The following is a 20,565-nucleotide window of genomic DNA, read 5'->3' as shown; positions in this document are numbered from 1 at the left end:
TCACAACACCGCCAATTTTGAAAAGCATAAAGAACATGACGAGTAAGCAAAGGAGTAGGAAAAGTAGAAATACATATAAGGCAGCTTGGATCTGAGAACAAGAATCCTGAATTTATGAAGTACTATTAATGTTGTGCATCAAATGAAGACCTGTGAGGCTTGTTGTGTTTTGATTTTGAACAGTTCAAACTAATAGGTTGAAAAATATGGTCAACATTTTACAAATATTTCATGCCTCACAGATCAACCTATTTCTTCATGTTTCCAAATAATCTTTCTTTACCTTTACTTTTTTTCTCAGTTCAAAATGTATGGTTTCTAGGGTTTACGTTTCCAAGGACGAAAGATCTAGAGGCTACATTTATTACACGTTTCTTTTCAAGTTGATTACAGTTAACATAAAAACACACTTCTTTCCCCATTTGAAGACAACTTCCGTGGGGTGAGGGCAGAGGCAGGTCTCAGGTATCACTGGTATTTCTGGTACACTAGAACTCCTTTCCCAAACTCTTTGAAGAAATTATTCACATTTTGCCTCTCCTTCTCCCTACAAAGAAATACTTGCTTGTCCACTTGCTGGACTTGCTGGTCCATATAAAACCAACATGTGTATATCTGGGATTCTGACCAATTATTGGAGAACACCATAAGCACTGAGCTGAACTCCAATCATTAAGCAGAGTACTTCTATTCTTAGGAAACAGCAGGGTTTGGTTCAGTTGGCAACACTCCTGGGCCTCTGGATCAAGAAGTCACAGTTTCACATTTCATATAAGAACTCCAGTTTACAAGCCTTGCTAACACTCCTGCAGAATAATTCAAGAGGCATTAAATGACAGTCCCATCAAAAACCAAGTATCCAGTAAAACTCCAAATCTAGAAATACGGAAATAAATTGGACATACTAATCCTCCTTTTAAACAGAAGACCATGTGCTTAGAAATAGCAGAAGGAGAGAGAGCAAGAGTACGTGTGTGTGTGCCTATGTGTCTTGGCCAAAGGCAGGATAAATTAATTATATTTCACAACTACATTGACATTTGCTTTTAAACACTGCTCTGTTCCAAAGAGAGGAGGGCAACATCTGCAATAAAGATTTTATTAAAAGGAAACTTCTGGTCTCTAGATATTTCTATTGTATAATTTAGCTTCATATTAGGGTGGTGGGCTAAAAACATAAGAAAAATTTTTGCAGAAATGGGAGGCTGTATCAAGTGATTTCATGTAGACAATCCACAAGCACACAACTCAGACAGGGTGGCACCAAGTGATTAACAGCCCTTTACAAAAATAGATAAATACTGTTGCAATACATGAGCTCTTATTTGAAACACTAGGCTGAATTCCTGAAAGCAGAAGCTTATTCTGTACTTTAAAAATAGGCATCCTAGTAAAATCAATAAGCCTCATTTAAAATTCATACAACAGGTGTCTTAATTTAAAGAATACCCAGAGGTCCTACAATGTCCTAAATTTCCTTAGATAAAATTATTTTTCCCTACTTAAAATTATACAATTAAATATTTTACGTCCATGGAAATAATTCAGCCCTAAGATCATGATAAAATTATACAATTTGAACCAATTTTGTACATAGTTGGGAAAAAATTGTGTGTGTGGGTATAATCTTTTATAATAACATGAATTTTCAGTTTTCGTTTTAAATAGGCTTGTCTGGTATCATTATTTTCAGTGTTCAAACAGCTTTAGTTATGAACTCTTGATCCCAGGTCTGGAGCCAGAGGGCACCCAGGAGGTCATCCTGTCTCTTCTCGCACTGGATTGCCAATGCTGGAATGCCCTCTACCACACACCTGCCAGCCTGTACATTTGTTTAATCTTCCTTACACATCTTGATGATGAAGCCCGCTTTATCTTAATCAGGTACTATGAAAGAAATCATTCCTGTTGCTTAACATGCCCAGAACTGGGAAATTCCAACTAGAACAGTTCCATTAAGGAAGTTATAATAAATGAGTATCAGTTTGAATCTGCTACTGTGAAAAGCAGAACAACAGGAGCCTAAATGAAATCCTTATCAAATTCTAATCCAATGTATAAGTACTAACGTAATTTGTTCAAAACACTAGTTTTCAGATAAAGCAAGATGTCTGTGTAAGCTCTTCTTCCTTAGTGCTTATACCACATGACCTGCTCTTAGCAATAAACAAAGCCAGGTAATAAAGGACAACATTTATATGGTTCTTCACAGTTAATGTAGTACTCTCACATACATTATCAGAAATATACATAATAAAGGGAATTTAAATCAGCAGCAGTTGGGGGTGGGGGGAAGGGGAAGAAGTGCTGGCTAAACTTCTACATCTGTAAAATGAGCATCCACCCATTTCACAGCTTGATGTATGTTTAATGATATGAAAGAGTACATAATAAGTACATGTTGAATCTGACAAGTCTTTTCAATTCATTAACAACTATTTGATAAGTGGATGCATACATGAGAATCACTCAAGAAGTTTTTGAATGAGTAGGTCATGCTTACTGGTGTCACTTCTTTTAAGGAACATGATAAATTAAAGCATACTAGTTTAATTCAATATGTGTTTATTAATCGCCAAGTAAGTATGCAATATTGAATGAGACTCTGCAGGAAATACAGTGTAGATTTAACTCAGTCTACAAAAAACACTTGTTGTAGGACAAAAACAAAAAAACTTTATGATCATAAAGAGACAGCCATAGATCTAATAGAAATAGCTCATGCTATGGAATGACACAGGCCTGGATGGGTGAATCTGTGTGTAAGTTAATTTACCTCTCCAAGGCAGACCCTCAATCTATAAAAAAGATAACACCTACATCTAAAAGACTATGGAGAGGATTAAATGAGATAAGGCATGGTAAGTATTCACATAGCAAGTATTCAAAACATGGGTACTCTAAATTTACAGCAGTAATATCAAATGCAGTACATAAAACAAATTTTACAGTCAAAAGGAAGTTGTTTAAATGTTTTTCTTTGAAATTAAATCTAAATATAAATCACTACCCTACTCACCAAATATTAACATTCTTCCATAAACTAGAATGAGTAAAGCAACTAAACAATCGTCAGAAATTTGCCTTATTGCCTACAATGGGTTAAAAAAAAATCTAAATTGTATTTGACAATCAAAACAGTCCAATGTTAAAACTGACTGTAAAGAATAGACTCTGAAACACATGGAAAATGTCTGGGACTGCTATGCTGTGGCTCTAACAACACGGAACAGCTCTTCTCTCAGAAGGCCATAAAAACCCCTTCCTTGCCTCTCAGGAATGGTGACGGCTTCTCAGTTTTTGTGCCAGAAGAGAAGATACAAATGTGAGAGAGCTAGAAGTTTAAATCTCGAATTTCTTTTTTCTGATATCTTTTTACAGTTCAATGGAGAATAAACAATTAGTGATACGTTAGTATTTTCTCATAAAGAACCATACTTAAAATCAGTTTGTATTCTTACCAGAACGACACCGCAAAACAAATCACTAATTGTTTATCTAGAAAGCTCAGTTCTCTCTTTTCTAACTCCTTCAGCCCTAAATATCAATTCCATCTTAATTTCTACTTAAATCTCTTAATGTCACTGTTAGAGCTTTACTTTTCATTTTCCTCCACAGCAAGAAAAATCCCTTCTCTAAAAATACCCCTCCTATTGCCAACATTACTAAGTGTTTTCTGCTTAACAGTAGTTAGTATTTATATATTACACTTAGTATACTTGATGCTGAATGGAAAGCACTGTAAAAACAACATTTATGTCAGATAATACTTCATTTCATATTTATACATAGACCTGGGAATTCACGTGAATTTTTTCACTGATTTTCACAGCATTTTGGAGCTAGAAAAGTTCTTAGAAATCATATATTCCAATCCACTAATTTTTACAGATGAGGAAACCAAGGATTCTGGAATTAAGTGAGTAAATCAGCCAGCCAGCCACATTATTAAACATGTATTATATGCTAGACACTATGCTAAGTGCTTGAGACATAATGGTGAACTGAATGGGCCTTGCAATATCCAGTGGGGAGACAAGCAATCAGGAACCTCAAATTCAAACAGGAGGGAAAATTTTTTTTACCAGATGTAGGATTTTACTAAAATCACAAAATGTCAAGTTACAAAACCACTCACAAATAAAGCAAAGTCAACAAAAGGATTCAGTACTCAGCATAGCATAAAATCCTATTCTATCTAATCCTGTCCATCCTTCAAATACAACCAAAGACCAAACTCCTCCACAAACCTTCTCCAACAACTGCAACACAGCAATCTCCTCTTTTTCAGGTTACTAACATACACTACACCTAGGGCTTACCACATTGTTTAGTAGTCAGCTAGGTATTTTCTCATGCCATTTCTAACGGTTTCATACACCTTGCCTCTTAACTGAGGACATGGGGACCACAAGGGTCTCAAGCCTTATGTTCTGGCTCTGAGCCCAGTGCTGAAGCTTTCTGAAGGCACGAAAACAGATGAAAATAACTCAATGCTTCTGAAATGACTAGGAACAACATTTAAAAGCAATTCTCAACATTTTTTGGTGAGGAGTTAATATGTGCTGGCACTATGGGAGGTGTGGGGAATACAGTATCAAGAGGTCTGCAAGTGAAAATGTATTTCCAATGCAGCCAGGTTGGGAGGCTAGAAGAGGGGACTCTAAGGCAGATGTGGAGCTAGGAAAAATCTGGGAAGCCGCTCTAGGGGAATTAACATCTGAACTGAATCTTGTAGGAATTTGTATTTCATTTAAATAGTTCCTGGAAGGGGAGGGGGGGCATGATGAAATCCAAAAAGCAGTTCCCAAAAGCTACCATTTAGCTAAATTTAGAAATGTCCTAAACCTTAACTTAGGTCACAGAACTAGAAAATTTCACTCAATTATAACTGCCACGGTTAAGAAACTCCCTATTTCACTCAATCTAACTGTGAAACTCAAGAAGATTATTCAGGAATTACAGTGCCATTTTTAAAAGGCCTAGTAATTTGGGGGGACATCCTATAATACTGTTCTCTTTTTCCTTTTAGTCTATGCTGACTGTCATGGGTTGTTCTGGGGGTTAGGGGGCCGGAGGAGGGGAGAGTTATAGAGACATAGTAAATTAGGAAATACTTCTCTCTTATCTATAACATCCATGACTAGAAAACCATTTCAAATATCCTAGATTATTATAGCTAGAAATGTCAACACTTTCAAAGAATTTGAATTAAAAACAGATTTCTATTCTTGTAACATAATTCCTGTTTTTATCAATTGATGCTTTCTTGAAATTAAAATTATAGGTCTTCCTAAAAACCATTTTTCTCAGTCATTTAAAATTTTCCTGAAATTGAATCCAGAACAATGGGAAAACAGATTTTTTTATAGGATGGGGATACCGTGGAACAATGCCTAAATTTTTTAAGATATCAAACCATAACACAGAAAAGCTACTAAGCTTTAAAAGTTCAACACCAAAGAGTAAAAAGGTTGTAAAATTCACAGATTAGAAGTGTCCTGTTTAAGATAAAACTGTTACTAATTTTATCCTGACCAGACTGAAACTCACTGGTTTTCAGTTCATCATGTGGTGTTATCTAATCAAATATAATTTCCAAACATTCAGATAACTCCATTCATCCCTTGATGACAAAAAACACAAATGAGACAATTTTATTTCTACGCTATTTAAAAAAAAGTCTATGGAGAAATGAATAATGTTTTCATAGGTACACAACAAAGTTACCCAAAATCCAAAAATCAAACTCCTCTCAAACATAGACTCCAGGTCTAAAGAATGCATACATTAAGTTGGAATTCCTTTGATAAACAACTCTCAACATCTGTTTCTGTGAGATTAAGCAAAACTGCTGGAAAAGTTCTGCAATTGATAAGATGACCTGATTTTAATTAACTAAAAGGGAGTGGGGGATGGGAGAATCATTGTATTCTTGGATGCCGAACTATTTCTTGAAAACTCAAAAACTAGCTTATATCCTATAATCACTTAATAACCTAACCGTTAAGAAAGTGGGTTTAGAATACGTGAAACCCTCCTGCTCTTTAAAAAGTAAGCGACTGACAATAATTGAAGAAGGCAAACTTTGCACAGCAGTAGTCCAGAACTCTTAGTCCACACAGGCTGCAGGGTGGGGGCCTCAGTGACTGCCGGCGCGTAATCACTGACTTGCTCAGCAACTCTGCTGTAATGGCTTCAAATTGCAGGCCTGAGGAAATGCGCCATAAATAGCTGCTCTTTTTTCTTGTAAACCCTCTTCATAGACCCAATACAACTTCACTACCAAAAATGGAGGAGTCACCATGGATCTTTTTTTTAAAAAAAAAAAAAAAGTCAAGAGAACAACTAGGGATATCCTATTAACCACATTACTCATTTTGGGAGTATGAATCACAGTGCTGAAATCTGATTCACTGTTTAAATTCAACTTCTAGGTAACAAAAATTACAATGGATTAAATCAGTTTTTATAATCACTCAATTTCCCGAGGAAAAGAACTGTTGTTTTTACACGCCTTCAGAAAAAAAAGATATATCCTTATTTTTGAAATTAAATGTTTGAGAACGTCTTCATTAACTCCCAGTGAAGCTGTGCTCCTTGAGTGTTCATTCATAAGCAACCTGGAAACCTCGATATGTGTGGTGTGGTCACAGAAAACACTTTTCTGAAGCAGAAACAACATTTATAAAAACGTTCTCAAATCACTGTGATTATTTGCCCCTTGCATTACTTTATAGTTATGCATATTTACAGATACACATACATAACTTGATTATTCAGATAACTTACTACCCTGTAAATTAATAAAAATTCAATGAATAGTCAATTAACAAAGTCAAATCTATTAGAAATAACAGTGAAGATTTTTATCAACTTAATTGAATTTAGGTAGGGAAAAAAGCAGCAGTGCAATTAAATCAAATACAAGTGAGTACCAGGAAATCCAGGTTCCATTTCTGCTACAGCTTTCACTCTGAGTTCATGCTTAAATTAACCTAAAGATAAATAACTTAAAATGAGACAGGTTTTTTTTGTAGAACAGTCAAGTTTTAGAGGATAACTACAATGAGACGTCAATTAGAATTCATGGTCTTGAACATAAATGCTGAACTGTAACCAAAAGGCTCATATTCTGACCGACCTACTGAATGGTTTAAAAATAACTTGGCTGATTTGATTGCACCGCAAGAGGAAACACCTATCAACTTAATATTTACATTATTTATAAAAAATAGATTTTACTTCTTAACAGTAGAAACTTTTCCAGTGACATTACGTTCTACCCTGAGTTTTCTAGGCCCCAGCTGATAATTCATCCAACTTGAACATTATTTGAAAAAACTTCCAATACAAGTGTGGTAGATCGAAGAACATGGCCACAATATTCTGCAGCTCCTCCCATCAAGAGGCAGTCTACTTTTCAACCCCTTGCATCTGGGTTGATCTTGTCACATGCTCCCCGATCAACAGAATGAAGCAGAAGTGACATTATGCAACAGCCTCAGGAGGCTTTGCAGCTTCTGCCTTCATCCTCATCCATCAACATGTAAGGAAACCTCTGTGTGCACACAAGAGGTAAATGCAAGCAAAGAGCAAGATGGCAGCCGCCTACAAGTCAAGAGAACAAGCCTCAGAATGAAACCTACCTTGCTGGCACCTTGATCTTGGACTTTGCGGCCTCCACAACTGTGAGAAATACTTCGTGGTTGTTTAAGCCACGCAGTCTATGGTTTTTTGTTATGGCAGCCCAGCTTACTAAGACAACCAGAAACAGTAAATGACCTCCATGTGGCATACTATAAAAGAGTTGAAATCTTAACAGCCTAATATGTTGCAGTTGACTATATTCATTTCTTAATTACCAGCATTCCTGAAACTCCTAACTTCCTTCCCAAACCATATTAAACTCTGAGTTTAGGTAAAGAATTCTGACTGTCTTGTGTCCCATAAGTTTTATTAATAAATTTAAAATCCTAGAGTGTTTTATAATTTTATTTATTTCGCCCCAAAGCCCCAGCAGATAGTTGTGTGTCATAGCTGCACATCCTTCTAGTTGCCGTATGTGGGACGCGGCCTCAGCATTGCCGGAGAAGCGGTGCGTCGGTGCGCGCCCGGGATCCGAACCCCGGGCCGCCAGCAGCAGAGCCCGCGCACTTAACCGCTAAGCCACGGGGCCAGCCCCCTAGAGTGTTTTAAACGACAGAATTTAGTTTCCAGAGTAACTTCTAATGGTAACAGGGAGAATATTAGATTTGTTTTACAATTTATTGTAATAAAGTCAATTAATAAACAAGCACTCAAATATTTATTTGGTTTTGGTAATGTAAAATGGACTGAACATCTGATTCTGCTTGTCTAAACAAATTCTAAAGCTTAATTTTAAAAACTCTTTAAATCTCTGAAAGAAAATGTTGCAGTCATCAGTAGCTTTCCTATGCAACTGTAAAAGTAAAATATTCTAACTTTTTACACCATATTTTACTATTTAGTTTATGCAGTTTCAATATCTAAAACAGAAATAATCAGTGTATGAAAAGGGTTTATATTCACTTTGCTTAATTCTAATAAACTTTACTTGGTAAACAAATGAACATTAAGCTAAATTTAAACAGTAGCAGAAAAATGAAAACAATCCCTTTCAACTAGGATTTTCTAACAAATAAGTGTCAAAAAGTAGCAAAAAAAAACTTCAATAGGCTGTAACATCAAAATAAACTTTTAAAATGCATACAGGATACAACTCTATTTGACAAGGTTCTTATAATGGATGGTCCTCAATTTTAGAACACTTTTTTTCCAAGCGGTTAATAAAACCAAGCCATTTAATGGTTTTTCAAGTATTCCGATAGTAGAACTGTTTTTACAAAATGCCCAAAGTCAGAGTGCAGATTTAACCACAATTAACAGCTTCATTTTGATGAAGGGAGGAGTCTCTTAACATGCAAATATCAGTCAAGGCAAGAAGAGCAAGCCATTTGGCTGTTATCAGAAAACCTTTCTGCAGCTCAGTCTTTGACTCCCCACCTCCTCCATCCCCACATTCATTGAGTTGAAAATGCTAATTCCATAAGCATAACTTGAGTACTGTCTCTTCACCGTCCCACTGCCACCACCTCAGCACTTCTCCCCTGAACGCCCACAGTTGTTTACTCACTAATATCACTTTTACAACAACAGAATTTTATTTTTCATTCATGTAAGTCTAAAGCAGTCAAATACTCCCTTATCCATGGAACAAACTTGTAATACCCTAAAGTAGTACTATTCATTTATATGCAGAAAACAAGCAGTATCTTTTTTTAATAGTTCTAGTTGAGTTTAAGAATCTGAAACTTATAAAATTAACTTTAGAATACACAAAGTAAACACTCTAGCATCTTTTTAGCATGGAGTTGCACAGCAACAATAATTATACAAGAACTACAGGCATTAATCAGGGTGACTAACAACCAATAGACTCTGAAATAAATGAGCAGTCTAAGGGATGTCATCTGCCAATAAATACATCAAAAGCTACATACATACTGCTGAACGCAGAGGGTAAGATCTATCTTTATTGAGCTTATAAATAGTTAGCCTTAACAGGTTCTCCAGTGAGAGACAGTTAGCAATGAAAAGGCAAACATGACTTGCAATGAATGGAATCTTGAGACCCATCCAGTCCATCAAGACTGACATATTAATTTCATCCCAATTCCACAGAATGGGACCCAGCAAACCCTTAAAACAACGGCTGTTACATAAAACCACTATGTAGGTGGTTTATGAAATCAAGAGACCTCTAAGCACATATATAGTGAATTCAAAGAAAATAACTAAGATTGGCAGAGAGAAAGAAACAATAACCACATCAATGCAAGTGACCCAACACACACCATCCAGAACCCAGTGGGTCTTTTTTGAGAAAAAATCACCCTGTGTTTGAAGGAGTAGAGGTAGTCAGGCCACGGACAGAGATGCTAGGCAAATTCTTGTCTACAATGCGATAGGCACTAACTAAAAACTTAAGAATAAACAGGTACACAAAGGGCATGCTTTGTCTTCAAATACAGAAGACGATATTAATTTTATATATCATTGTCTAGAAACAGTGATTATTTTGTCATCCATAAGAAGAGATTTGTACCAGTTCTAACAGGAAAGTGTGCACACCCTCCAGCTGGGAGGGGTTAAAAGTGATCCTATTACATCATCTGGAGCCCATCCAAACTACACCATTTCGGAAACATAACCTATATCAGTCTGAACATGTGTAGAGGAAAAACAGAAACATCTGTATTTTGGCCAACTCTTCCCCAGTGTTTTTTTTTTTAATCTTAAAAACTTATCCAGGAGAGCCTGGTGAATTTTAACTGTGACCCTATCACTGGTTAGGATTAGTTCCAGGCAGAGTCTCCAAAATCTCCATTTATTTAGCTCATTTCTAACATTAGCACTTGGTTATTTTAACACATTTCCTTACCCTACATATTTAACTAAGATGTATTAATTCTGTTCCATTCCTTCACACCATTCAACATTTTAATACCTTTTACAACCCAGAAGTATTGACTTTTTCAGTATCATTTAACACTCTCCTCTGATGGCTAAAGTGCTCTGGTCTGGTTTTGCATTGGTCACTTAAGATTTTATGTGGTTTTTAAAAGGTTTGCTTCCTCTTTTTCCACAAAAGATTTCCGTATGTAACTACTTTTTACCTAATCAAGGCAGAGACTGCTGAAAAAGTGGATCTGGAGAAATTCAACTTGAGAACAACAACAAAGAGTCCTAACTCATCTCAGTCACCATCTATGGGTGGATCTATTTTAACCTAAACCCAGCTTTCATGAAATTCTAACTACTTACATTCCCATGGTTAGTTTATAGGTAAAAAATACTCACTCTATACTAATATTATTCTATAACACCTACAATGGCCTATTGAAGACTGAGCACAGCTACTTTTCTGAGCTACATCTATTCAAAGAGCACTTGCCAGGGAAAGCAACAACCTAAATTAAGAAAAAATCAAGTTATATATCTCTGGAAGTTAACCTACATAAGTATACAGTAATTATTTAATCAATTTAGATATGCATAAATATTTTCTTTATCCTACCACCATCCGTATTAATGAAAACTAGGAGGAAGAAAGGAAGAAAGGAAGACAGACACACACTAATTTCATAAGGCTGTTTTACTTTAAAGCCCTACTTTTTAAAGCTGTGTAGACTAGACAAAGAACTTGAAAATGACATACAAACAGATAGGAATATCTCTACTATCATATATAAGAACAGGAATTAAGTCTCCAATCTCTCTGCCCCTTCACACTGTTTCAGAATCCAAACACTCTGAACAAAATTCATCCACTGTCCAACGCCAACCACCCTGGTGTCAAAGTATACAGTTCCCCCTTTAAGAAAATCCAACACACCAAGTTGGAAACTAGCAACACGGACAGTAAAGGGGACAAATGTAGTGGAATTAATCATTTGCCTGGTAAAAGCATCTACTTAAGTATTCATTAAAAAGTGATCCTGTGATATTTAAGTCAAATCATATGAAATTGTCACTGTTTTGGGCTTAGAAAATGGCCAACTTGATTTAGTCAACCTAATAATTACAAATTAGATTCACAAAAATTCAGCCTACATAGAACTTTTTAAAAACCTACTGCACATCCTCCTCCCTGGCCCAAGCAGGGGATGGGAAATTTATCTTCAGAGAAAATGGACTCAGAGGCTCTGGATTCAGACCCATGGCACAGCCAAGAGCAGGGATGAAGCCCCACCCTGTTCAACTCCAAAACACTGGTGGTCAGTCTTAGCACTCATCACCATCAATGCTCTCTAGAGAGGGGACTGGCAGATTTTCATCTGGAGAAAATGGCCACTACAAGAGAACCTAAGATACTGATACTGAGGACCCCTCACAACTTCAGGGCCTGGTTGATCCCTGTTCTATCACTCTCCAGGGAAGCCCACTTAAGACAGTGAAAGCAGCAGAAGAAAATTTAAAAAGACACACCCACTATAATATCCTCAGAGAGACATTATATTACTATATCCATGAAATAAGAACAGCATGTTATTAAAAATAACAAAGGAACAATGAGCTCAGAAAAGAGTCCTTAGAAGTTAAGAATGATAAATAGCTTTTTGAAGAAAAAAGAAATCGACTGAAAAATTGAAAGCTAAAGTTGAAGGAATCTCCCACAAAGCATAACAAAAGGCTAAGTCAAGGAAAATAGCAGGGAAAAATAAGAAAATTAAAGAGTTGTTCTGACTAGCAAGAATTCCAGAAAAGGATAAAGGATAAAACAGACTGGAAGAAATTATGCAGGAACTACTAAAAGAAATTTTTCCCAGGACCAAAGACTGTGCAACAGCACTGTAATACTTTAAGGAGCACCATTTACATTGAAGACTGAGTTTCCAAACCATGCAGTGTTTACAGAGAATAAAAACAAGGTGCACACCAAGGCATATCATGAAGTTTAAGATCTCCCCGTAAAGATAAAGAAAAACATACCAAAATCCCAAAGGGAAGCAAATTGGGTTTAACTGCTCAATAAGAAAATTGAAACATAGAATAAAATGGAGCAGTGCCTTCAAAACTCTAAGGGGAAATAATTCGACCTTGAGTTCTACCACCAAACTGCCCACCAAATGTCAACAGATACAGATATTTTTAGACACAGATCTCAATGCAGTTACCTACCATGCACCCTTTTTTCTCAGCAAATTCCTGAGGAATAAGCCAATGCTAAGAGTGAGCAAATCAAGAAAGAGAAAAACAGTAAATAGGGTATCCAACCAAGAAGAGGGATGCAGGGACTTGCCAGGATGAAAGTAAAAGGAAGTCCCAGTATGAAACCGCTGAAGCAAGTTGAGAGCAACCAGTCTAGCCCAGAGCAGGAAGACAAAGGACTGAGGAATGCTTCCAAGGGGGCAAAAACGCAACAGAAATACAAACAAACAAACAAAAGGCAATTAACAATTCCAAGAAAATATCAAAGTTGTTCAGGAAATCACATTACATTATACAGCTCAGCTGCAGGCAAACCCTAAAGAGTCACAAGAATGTAAAAATACTTAAAAAAATTATAGTAAGTATACTGGGAGGATTATGGAAAGGAGGATTGTAGAGGGTGCAGAAAATTTAAGAAATAGTAGTGCAGCATATTTTATAAATATGAAATTTTTAAAGGTACTGGGTGGAAAAATCTCAAGGGAGTTGACTGTGTCTGGAGCATGCAAGCCAGAGATTTAAAAAAATGGGTCAGAATTGCTCTTTTTCTTTATAAACCTTCTACTACTAGGGAATTTTCTAAATCTATGTATATGTTACCCACCTAAAAATTAAATTTCAAAATATGTTTATATATGAGGCAATGAAAACAAGCATCTTTAAACTCCTCTCCTTGGCAGAATCTAGGTGCTTCTTCCCCTTCTCCTTTCCTGAATTTTTCAATTCTGTAATGAGCACATGTTATTTTTATAACAAAAAACAAACACCTTATTAAAAATCCATAAAATGAGATACATGGGGGAGGAATAAGAGGGAGGGAGGTTAGTTTTATAAATATAAAATAACTCCACATTCATGCTTGTACAGAAAAAAACCCCACATCTTACTCCCACCTCCTAGGTAGGTAAGATGGTAGGGTTTAGTTCCTTCCCAAGAGCCTGCTCCATATTACCATCACGTCAGGATATGTGAGAAGTTAAATTTCAAACAACTTTCTAGTCCACATTCAATTTTGTGAGAGCACATAGTAGCACTCTGAATAAAGCCGTCTTTACTCTAAACCCCAAATCAAATAGTCTATATTTAAGTTTTCATGCATTTATCAAAAAAGCTAAGTAAGCAATTACAAGAGGAAGAAAGGAGCGTTTAACAAAATGTACCCTCACCACCCCCAAATCAGGACCCAGCTGAAGAATTTGCTAAGCCTAGTGACTAACACTATCCTGCGAAGAGATAGAGAAGCACACTAAAGTGAAGATAATAAGTAACAGCGCTAAACACAAATAAAGCTCTGAAAATATTTGGTGGAAGAAAACAGTAGTATTGTAATAGATACCTCTATTTGGATTATTTTGTTAATTTGCAACATTATTCAGAGTAACAACATCTTATCAAATTTGATGTGTTAAAGATTATGATTCTTCTCATGCTAAGAGCCAAATGAGGATTAAACTACCGACCACTTTTTCTTGTCTAAAATATCAAAGAGAAGGAAAAAAAAAAAAAAAGAATTGTTGTGATTTATACCAAACTTCTTTGTTTGCTTTTAGAAGGGGTCAAGCCCTACACAAACAGAAGTGCTTCCACGGTGGCAGTACTTGTTCCCAGGAAATCTGGTGGTACAGTACTTGAGCAACCAGAACCATGGAGCAATTCTTCTTCATAAAAACAGCAATGTCCCTTTCACGGCTTGAAGTTCTGATTAATCCTAGAATCAGAAGCCTTTTTTGTACAAACTGCATCACTTAGTAACCATAGTTATGGAACCATACAGCTCTTTAAGACCTCCCTTTTATACAAAGCTACTCAACTATTATTAAACTTTCAAGCCATAATTAATGGCTAAATTATGCTATAAGTGAAGGTAGCAAATTAAGCTTGAATAATCCTAAATCTTAACAACTGACTTTTAAAATGACTTCACTCTGATTTGCCCTAAACCTAAACTTCACTATACATTTTTTCAACCAAAAGGTTAGGTTTAGAGTTTACTTATCTTCAAAAGCCTTAAGGTAAACAGCAATTCAGAGTCATGCTAGCATTACTATTTTAGGATACTAATTTACATTATTTTTCTAACTATAAAGTAAAACATATTTCTCTACATTACTAATGAGAACTGACCTCAGGGTTTCAAAAATGCTTTTCTTTTTTTTTTTTTGTGAGGAAGATCGGCCCTGAGCTAACATCTGCCAATCCTCTTCTTTTTGCCGAGGAAGACTGGCCCTGGGCTAACATCCGTGCCCATCTTCCTCCACTTTATATGGGACACCACCACAGCATGGCTTGACAAGCGGTGCGTTGATGCGCTCCTAGGATCCGAACCTGCAAACCCTGGGCTGCCACAGCGGAGCGCGCACACTTAACTGCTTGCGCCACCAGGCCGGCCCACAAAAATGCTTTTTTTAAAGTTTCAACTATTCAAATACCACCTAGGTTTTTTCCTTAATAGTTAACATGAGGCTTTTGGGGAGGAATATTTTTTGAATGTTATTTTTTAAAGAAAATTAGGCTACCATCTTGCAGCCAATTGAGTCTGCTGCATTTAAACATCTAGTTTGTTAACTAAATATCTTTCTTAGCTCACGCTAAAAACACTCATTTCTTCCCCCCCAGAAAATAAATTAATCTCTATGTTCTATTTAATACGTCACATCCACTATCTTCCAACTGTGTTTTTTCTGCCACTGTATTCGACAGTTCCTCCAGAGTTTTTCTGCCTAAATCATTGTGGCACTGTGGGCCATTCTTCCCCGGGATGCCCACCCACTGAGCAGAAGCAAGCATTTTTTCTGAGAGCTGAGGGCATACTTTCATCTTCTCTCTCCACTCATCCTCAATAGCAAGACAAACAGGCAGAGATCGGGCCTCCTGTCAGATAGGGCAATACTTTGTGACTGCAATTTGAACTTTTTGCAGCTTAATCAACATTTAACAGCAATATTACAAGCTTTTCATTTTTAAAGGGAAATCACTTGGGTTACACTTGATATGGCAAGAAACCAAAAAACAGAATAGCCTTATTCTTTTTTTTTTTTGATCTGTGAGGCGATCAGCCCTGTGCTAACATCTGCCAATCCTCCTCTTTTTTTGCTGAGGAAGACTGGCCCTGGGCTAACATCCGTGCCCATCTTCCTCCACTTTATATGGGATGCCGCCACAGCATGGCTTGCCAAGCAATGCGTCGGTGCACACCCGGGATCCGAACCTGCGAACCCCAGGCCGCCGCAGCGGAGGGTGCGCACTTAACCACTTGTGCCACCGGGCAGGCCCCAGAATAGCCTTATTCTTTATGAAACTGTTTCCTTTTAAAACATCTAATCATGGCCGGCCCCGTGGCTTGGCGGTTAAGTGCGTGCACTCCGCTGCTGGCGGCCTGGGTTCGGATCCCGGGCGTGCACCGACGCTCCGCTTCTCCAGCCATGCCGAGGCCGCGTCCCACGTACAGCAACTAGAAGGATGTGCAGCTATGACATACAACTATCTACTGGGGCTTTGGGGGAAAAAAATAAAAAATAAATAAAATTTAAAAACTCTTGACATGAATAGAAGATTGCTGTAAGAAAAAAATATTATAAAACATCTAATCATTATGGTAACAATATACATTGTGTGTGTTTACAGTCTTATACTGGGTAAGCGTTTGGGAGAAGAAGCATAGATCAAATTATAACAAGAAATGGTTTAATTCATCTCCTTTAATTGATACATTTCTGAGGCAGCTTTAATTAGGGCAGTGGAGCATTCATTTCTGAAATAATATATAGCAAAAAAAAGAATCAAACCACTTAACAGAGATCAATAACAGCTGCAAGGCAAGTTCACTTAATGTTGGGATACTGGCTAAGTTATATATGCTGTGCGATGTTGAAAATCTCTGAAAAAATACCTTTTTAAACTATGGATCAAGATACTCAATATATATAACTTTTAATCAAATCCTAGCCACAAGAAACCTTGAAATTTCAAGGACTAAAAACACTGCAGCCAGTTATTCAGAAAATGATAAATAGAAATGAGAAACAAAATGACCTTTTAAAAATTAGACGATCACTATTAAAACAGTGCAAATCCACAAACTTCTAAAATCATTGGATCAGATTTCTTAAATCAAATTATAAGGTCCTGTATGGTACATTATATACAAGAAGTTCTTTGTACATGGTAATACTTACAAGGTATCAGATTCAATAAAATAAATCTGAGAAGTAAAAACATTCCTTATAACCAGAGATATTATAGAATACTAATTCAGGAAGTTATTCAACAGCTTATAAAGAAATAGGAAGTTGTTGACCAACTACTTGAAGAACTATTTCCTGTAGGAAAACTATAAGACAGCTGAAGAAGGCAATAATTCTCAGAGTAATAAAGAGAAAGAATTCTTTTTAAATAAAAGCTCAATATACAATGTTGAAGAAATTAGTTTTAAACAGTAAATTCAGTAGAACAAATATTATATGTAATATACAGACAAAACTTTTTTTTACGTACTTCACAATCATAAAAAGCTGGCATATGCGTCATTGATAAATGCAGCTGGTACCACACTTTCACCTTATCACTTGCCAAGCTAAGGTACAAGTCTTCTCCAGAAGATCTTACTAACCTAGGGAAGGCTTTGAAAATACCAACCATCAGTTGCCCATAATCCTTCAGTAATTATGCTGCCTTGAAACTAGAAGATGGAACAACGGACTTCAAAAAGTTATTCATCTATGGTCACAAGGCAACAATTAGCTGTTTCCAAAGTCAACATTTCTAAGTTTTCAATCAAATTACATCACCTTGCATGTTTGGACCGTTGATGGTCAGATTTCTTCATGCCAAGTATAAATCTCAATAAACTATATACTTTGTAACTTAAAAGTTAGTTCCAACAAGTATCTAAGAAGATGTATAGTAAGATATAATTTTTCACTGTTGAAATGAGTGTAAAGTATGGAACTACATAGTTTAAATCTTCATTCTACATCTAGCCGGCAACAAGAATCTTCTTTAGACACAAGAGGAAAACATCTAAGTACTGATTGCAAAGACAGCCTGATTTTAAACCATCAAAACTAGGATAAAGATGAACTTGGACAACAGCAACTTGGCTCCAAAAGCTTCATTCACCATCATCTTTGACTCAGTCAGGGTAGATATTAATCTCATTTATCTGTGCAGTACACAAAAATAAGTTATGACAACTCATACAGCCCATAATATCATGGAAGTAGCTAAAAACTGGACGTGAACTAATCTTTTTATAACTTTTCTCCAAATGGCATATTGTTCATGAAATAGATACTCCTTAGAAAAATATGAAATTTTATAAGCCCACAGTACCTATCTTCCACATCCAATGCTTAGCGTGCCCTCTCCACAATTCCTGACACGTACCAACTAACCTCTGATTTTGCCTGCTTTTATTGACCCAGACCCATCTCTCAGGGAAAACCATTCTATTTCTGAAAGGTTTGATATGAGAAAATTATTCCAAGGAGTCAAAAACCTCATGTTTCTTATGATAGAACAAGCCTAATTTTACTTCCACGTGAGAATCCCTCAAAAATCTTGAAGAACAATCATGTTTCTCTCTCCTCTTTCCCAGCTTCTTTTCCAGGTAAGCTTCTCTCCACTCCTGCAACCATTACTCATATGGCATAATTTTCATATTATTCTGGCCTGGTTTACCTTCCCTCCATGCCCACTCCATTGGGGTGTTTGGCTGGGGGGGGGGGTGTACACTAATTCATCTTTATCACTATCTTTAAGAGAAACATTTCTTGTCAAAGTAACAACCATTGGAAACTTTTAAAAATAAATTATAGAATATTTATTTCAGCTCAAAACAAAAAGACCATTCAAAATAATGAAAATAGAGGCAAATACCATCTACAAGCAATTATTACAGATACAAAAGACTAAGAAGAGCATAAATGTTGCTCTTTAACCTTATGCTTTTAGCTACAGCATGAACCAAAGAAAGGAGGCAAGCAAGCTATTAAGTTGTTTAAAAATCTCCCCAGGTCAGCCTGTGACCCAGCAGGGAGAGGTCCAAAAAAGTACAGCCTTTCTTTTTCCTCCTAACAACCTGGTTTGTTTCCACTCTTTTTCCTTTCAAGACACATCCCTCACAGCTAGCAGCTCTTTCAATCATTTATTTTGGAAGTCTGCTTGAGAACAAATGATCTTGCTCATGCAGATGAGTTTGCCAGACTTGTGTGTACTTTCCAGTCTCAGGCACTTTATTGTTCTGGTTGAAACCTGACCCTTTGAAATGGATACCAGGACACCAGAAAACGAATTAAAAAAAGAAGAAAAAAGTTGCAGGAAAGGGGCCAAAAAACTGCAGAAACTTTTCAAGATCTAACTTTTTCCTCTGCCATTCTCCTAAATAAGACTGTCACAGAACTGTTTCTTACATTACAAAGTAACTACCCACCAAGAAACATTTAATATAAAATACTTATTGAGACACACACAACAGTATCATTAATTGAATTATCTGATCTAATAAATAAATGTCACATTTGCCTCAGGAGATTGTCAAGACAGATCTTAATCAAAACTTGGATTGTTTTTCACTTCATTATCTCAACCTGATTAAACAGTACTAAGTAAGCAACTTTTTAAAAACATCAATTTCAGTCTATAATAATTACTTTTAGAAACCATTTTGTATACACTTAATCCAAAAAGCCAGATAAAAATATTAAGGTCTCATCTATAATTTCAAAGTGACAGGGGATAAAATTCTATTTTGATCTTTTCAGCTTTAATGATATTTTGCCACTTTGTTAAAGACAAAAAGGCTGACAAAAATAAATAACCCAATGCCTTTGTTTTTGTTTTCCCAGAGAAGAGGGCTTCTGTCCTGAAGTCCTGCTAGCTTGAAAGAAGTTTGCCAGAGTGACTGCATATCAAACCTGAAAATTCATATTTCTCTTCACATTTTGGGGAAAAAATGGATAAATCACATCAAACCGCAGCTAAAAGGTTAGTCATTTCACAATCTAAAATACTGTAAAATTAGACTCCCAAATACTTATTTTGTAGTTCTACCAATAAAATATTTATTTAAAAAAATATAAGTAGCGCTATACATATCTCATAAGCCTATGCCAGCCTTATAATTCCCACAATTTGAAATTTTTCATGGTATTCTTTCAGTTTTGAGTTAAGCTAATCAGTAGGTTTGGCACAAACTCAAAATGAGAATATCCAAATTGCCACAAAAGAAAAGGTTATTAAAAGGCTCTAAACCCAGAATCAATCTTTCAAAATATTACCCAAGCTAAAGAAGGTATTTAGGGCATATCAAACAGAAAAAAAAAAAAATTTTGGAAGATATAACTGAGTTTGACATAAATATTAAGTAAAATATAAAAATAAATGACATTTTATATTGATGTCACTGGACTGTTTTCCAAAATATGTTTTTTTAGAACACTATCTCCCACCATTATTTTCACTTACTTTAAAAAGTATCTCTGACCAGAAGATGTCTTCGCCATCTCCCAGCCTGCTGGCAGAGGTACGTCATCAGGTATCTCAAAAGAAGACTGTCGAAGGTGTTGAGCAGCTGGCGTAGCTGCTGGGCCAGAGACTACTCCAGTGGGAGTCAGTGTCCCAGGTGATACGGCTCCCAGCTGCAGGGAAGCTGGAGAAGAATGAGCTCGAACATGCTGTGGAGTCAGGGCTCCTGCAGTGCCCGCATCAGTACTGGCCTATTAGGAATATTAAAAGGAAAATTTCTTAAAAATTGTCTTTCAAGTGAGTCCCTTTAAATTTCCTAGATAGAATTTCATTGCAACCAAATACCTAAGTACCAAAGGCAAATTA

The 20,565-nt window shown here is 36.3% G+C and overlaps 1 protein-coding gene across 12 annotated transcripts in view; it reads right to left on the bottom strand.

Annotated features, from left to right (window-relative positions):
* YAP1 (Yes1 associated transcriptional regulator) overlaps nucleotides 1-20,565 on the bottom strand; it is a 111,425-nt gene that overhangs the window by 87,218 nt on the left and 3,642 nt on the right. For all 12 annotated transcript variants that reach the window (XM_014785212.2, XM_014785215.2, XM_014785218.2 and 9 more), the window contains exon 2: nucleotides 20,200-20,450. In XM_014785212.2, the coding sequence (XP_014640698.1) occupies nucleotides 20,200-20,450 (251 nt within the window). The remainder of the gene's footprint in view (nucleotides 1-20,199; nucleotides 20,451-20,565) is intronic.

The sequence above is a fragment of the Ceratotherium simum genome, chromosome 7 (assembly GCF_057802395.1).
Source record: "Ceratotherium simum simum isolate JZ-2026a chromosome 7, ASM5780239v1, whole genome shotgun sequence".
Taxonomy (NCBI): domain Eukaryota; kingdom Metazoa; phylum Chordata; class Mammalia; order Perissodactyla; family Rhinocerotidae; genus Ceratotherium; species Ceratotherium simum.
The sequence above is the reverse complement of the archived record's forward strand: the minus strand, read 5'-3'. Positions and strand labels throughout refer to the sequence as shown.